General features: G+C 44.1%; 1 protein-coding gene across 1 annotated transcript; it reads left to right on the forward strand.

Moving 5' to 3' along the window:
- The first annotated feature begins 945 nt into the window (after positions 1-945).
- On the forward strand, positions 946-3,634 carry Dkk1 (dickkopf WNT signaling pathway inhibitor 1). The gene is made up of 4 exons (XM_047554207.1): positions 946-1,220; positions 1,466-1,628; positions 2,783-2,926; positions 3,055-3,634. Exons 1-4 carry the CDS (start codon positions 975-977, stop codon positions 3,306-3,308), a joined length of 807 nt encoding a protein of 268 aa, XP_047410163.1. The 5' UTR covers positions 946-974; the 3' UTR covers positions 3,309-3,634.
- Positions 3,635-4,204: the final 570 nt, after the last annotated feature.

Here is a 4,204-nt window from a genome sequence, read left to right on the forward strand (position 1 = left end):
AATCAAGTTCATCTACTGCCGCGACTGACCAGATTCAAAGAACCACATTAAATAGTTTGATTATCGGATGGTCATTTCCCTCTTCTCTCCACCCTTGATCTAATTTCCAAATGCCAGTCTCTCGCCTTCCACTCTAAACTTCCCATCAAAAGAGAATTAGGTCTTCTTCCTTCTTATCCTCGTTTGATGTGCAAATTTACTTCTCTTTGCACATTTTTCTCCCGGTGGAGGGGAGAGGGCGGGGTGAAGGGAAGCAACTGGACGAAGTTAAAGACCAGGACCTCACCCAAATCTGCAAATCAAAACACTGAAGGATTAATCAGCAACTTGCAAGGGCCACCTGGTCCTCTGGCAGAGACGTCCCCAACCCGGAGAGTCTTTGAATTACTGACCGGGATTGTATTTAACATAGAATATTATTTGTTTGCTCAAAAAAGGAGTATTGGCTTAAGGGAAAAGGGCAAAAAGTGGTTCCGCAGAGTCTACCTCCATTCGGCTCTGGAAAGTATTTCAGATACAAATTATCCAGTCCCTGCTGCAAAGCAAACGTACCCCTGTGCGCAGAATTCCTCCCGCCCTCTGCGTTTATTAACGTCCTCTGCTCTAATGCTCACTGATAACTGTCACCACGAAGGTGAGCTGGGTCAGTAGAACAACCGTGCAAGGGAGGGGAGGGGTGAAGAGTGTCAAAATCCCCCCCTTCATGTACACAAACACACCCCCTCCCAGCCCCTCCCAACGCTTTGAAATCCCATCCCGGCTTTGTTGTCTTCCCCGAGGGGCCGGAATGCTCAGAGCTCGCAGTATAAAGGCAGCCACCGTGGCGGTGGCGGCGCAGAGCTCAGTCAGGACTCTGAGATCGCTGGAGGCTCTGGGAACCTTTACTCTGCAGCCGCACCAGCAAGGTTTCGTTGGGACCAGGCTTGCAAAGTGACATCCCTCCTTTCTCTTTCTCCCGCTTGAGTACTTCTGAGATGACGGCTTTGGGCTCTGTGGGAGTTGCTCGGTTCTTGGTCGCCCTTATAGCAGCAGTTCTTTGCAACCACTCTCTGCTGGGTGTGAGCGCCACCTTGAACTCGGTTCTGGTCAATTCCAACGCTATTAAGAACCTGCCCCCACCACTGGGCGGCGCTGCCGGGCACCCAGGCTCTGCAGTCAGCGCTGCACCAGGAATTCTGTACGAGGGCGGGAACAAGTACCAGACCCTTGACAACTACCAGGTGAGAGGGGTCGCAGGGATCCAAGGACGCTGTGACCCTGAAGGGATACCATTTGGAGAGGAAGGTGTGGAGTCTTCTGGGTGAATGAGATTCAGGGTGTTTTTGGAAATGCTTCATTTGGGAGTGGAGGGTGGCAACAGCTTTTGGAGAGTGCACAAATAGGGACTGCGATGAGCGTCCGGGTTCAGAAGTGTGGGTACTCGGATGCCGGGGCTCCTCACCTTCTCTCCGCTGCCTTCTCATAGCCTTACCCGTGCGCGGAGGATGAGGAGTGCAGCACCGATGAGTACTGTGCAAGTCCCACCCGCGGAGGGGGAGCCAGCGTGCAAATCTGTCTCGCCTGCAGGAAGCGCAGAAAACGCTGCATGCGTCACGCAATGTGCTGCCCTGGAAACTACTGCAAAAATGGTGAGTCCTACAGCTCCCTTTCGGACTTGAACCGTCCTGTCTTCCAGCACCTACAGATGAAAGAAAATACTCTTTGCTCTGGGAAAGTTGCAACACCCCCGTCCCCCATGGGTGTTCAGTATGCGGGGTTCACCTGAAATATATTCATTAAGAGTATTTAATCTGGGAGGAGAGGAAAGTCTGGAGGTCTAAGAGATCCTTATTTTCCTATGTGTCCCTCAATGATTTGAATGATTTGACACAGCTGTTTACCTTAGTGTGTCCCCTTCCATAAGAACTTGTCTGAGGATAGCCTTGAGGTTAATTGGCTGGGGGGCGGGGGCGGGGCGGGGTGCGGCGGGCGATGGGGAGGTTTGTGGGATCCTTTTGAAAGGGAAACCAAAGAAACTAGCATTGGCGTTTCCTTGCTGGGTTCATTTTCATGGCTTTGCAAGACTGTCCCTCTCCCTTATGGTCCCTGGATGTTGAAACTGTTGTCAGGCAAAGCACAGAGTGATTTATCTGCACTGGCGATTTTTAAGGGAGATGTTGGCACTCCAGCATCCTGGCCTTTTCAACCTTCCTTTTCCCTTCCCTAAAGCAACTACCCCTCCCCACAACAACAGATCCAAGAAAATTTAATGTCTCAAAGAGGTAGACTGAAGACAGTCAAAGAGGTCTCCAGAAATAAACTTACAGGGTGGCTAACCTCTTTCAGACCCAACAGTATTCTAGGATGAACTAATTCAATCTCTGTAATATAGAAATTATACAGTAAAGTAACTGGTGGGTGAGATTGTAATCTTCCAGGCAGCTGGACGTGCATTTGTTTAACTTAGTCTGGCAGTACCCATATAGCATCACCGGCAGAGAAGTTATTTTTTAGAACATTTTTTTTTATGTAATGCACCAGACATGGACAGAAATTTCACTGCACTACCACAGTTAGTGGGAAAACATTTTTAAATAACTGTACTAGAGACATTGCAAATAACTGAACACTCATTGATGTTTCTGTCCCACTGGAGAGTTTTGCACTGACACTAGGGAGAAAGTTTGACTTGTGTTTAAAATAACTATACTACAATGAGATGCCTCTAGGCTGCCCCATCACAACTGTCGAAACAATCCATTTCAACCTAGGGATTAATTATTATTATTTCTTGCTTTCTCAGGAATATGCATGCCTTCTGATCATAGTCATTTCCATAGAGGGGAAATTGAGGAAGCCATCATTGAAAGCTTTGGTAATGATCATAGCACCTTGGATGGGTACTCCAGAAGAACTACCCTGTCTTCAAAAATATATCACACCAAAGGTACATTAAAGAACTTTAATGTTCATTCTTTGTTAGCACATCAGAAGTGTCTTTTGAATTGTCTTAATGAAATGATGCAAGCTTAGCAGTAACTAAGCATTTTTCCTACTGTCTCCCCCTCTTCATAGGACAAGAAGGTTCTGTCTGTCTCCGATCATCAGACTGTGCCACAGGTTTGTGTTGTGCTAGACACTTTTGGTCCAAGATCTGTAAACCTGTCCTCAAAGAAGGTCAAGTATGCACCAAGCACAGGAGAAAAGGCTCCCATGGGCTGGAGATATTCCAGCGCTGTTACTGTGGAGAAGGTCTGTCTTGCCGGATACAGAAAGATCACCATCAAGCCAATAATTCTTCTAGGCTTCACACCTGTCAGAGACACTAAACCAGCTGTCCGAACACAGTGGACTCCTTTTATATAATATATGCTATGAAAATCTTTTATGACTTTTATCAGCTCAATCCTAAGGATGCACAAATTTTGTGGTTATAGTTAAGCATTCCGATATTACCTTCTGAAAATCTGGAGTGTAAGAGCTTTGTTTCTTTATGGAACTCCCCTGTGTTTGCAGTAAATTACTGTGTTGTAAATTCTCAGTGTGGCACTTCCTGTAAATGCAACAAAACATTTAATTATTTTTCTAAAGGTGCTGCATTGCATTGTCTGTTGTTCCTCTTGTTATGTAAATTTTTGTACACATTCATTGTTATCTTGACTCATAAATATTCTATATTGAACTGAAATAAATAACTTCAGTTTACAGTTCCTAAATGCATAACCTTTTCCCTTTTAATTCTAGAGTCTATACTTAAAGGAACTCTTTAAATGACAAGTGATAGGTACCTAAAATTTAATATGAAAATACTAGTTTATTATCTGAAATGTACTGTTTTAATGCTTAGATTACATTTCTCTCTAGTTTGTCATAGTCCTTGAAATAAAATTGAACATTTAATATGAAATGTTACAAGCATAGATAAATTTTGGGACTGTGATCTTAGAGGAAAGAGAGAGGGAGAGAGAAAGGGTGTGTATGTGTGTGTGTGTGTGTGTGTGTGTGTGTGTGTGTTCTTAAAAAGAAATGTGATGTTTAAAGAAGATTTAAGAAAGTATATTGTCTACATGTAAGACATCATTAGTATTTTTAAAGGAATGTGTTCTCTACTGATAAACTCAAATTATTATGGTTAATTGAGGTTGAATGTTACATTACTACTTTCAAAAACAATTCCCAATAAAACAGTAATATTTACCTAAATGGACAATACCTTTGGGACTAA

The sequence above is a fragment of the Sciurus carolinensis genome, chromosome 5 (genome assembly GCF_902686445.1).
Source record: "Sciurus carolinensis chromosome 5, mSciCar1.2, whole genome shotgun sequence".
Classification (NCBI taxonomy): Eukaryota; Metazoa; Chordata; class Mammalia; order Rodentia; family Sciuridae; genus Sciurus; species Sciurus carolinensis.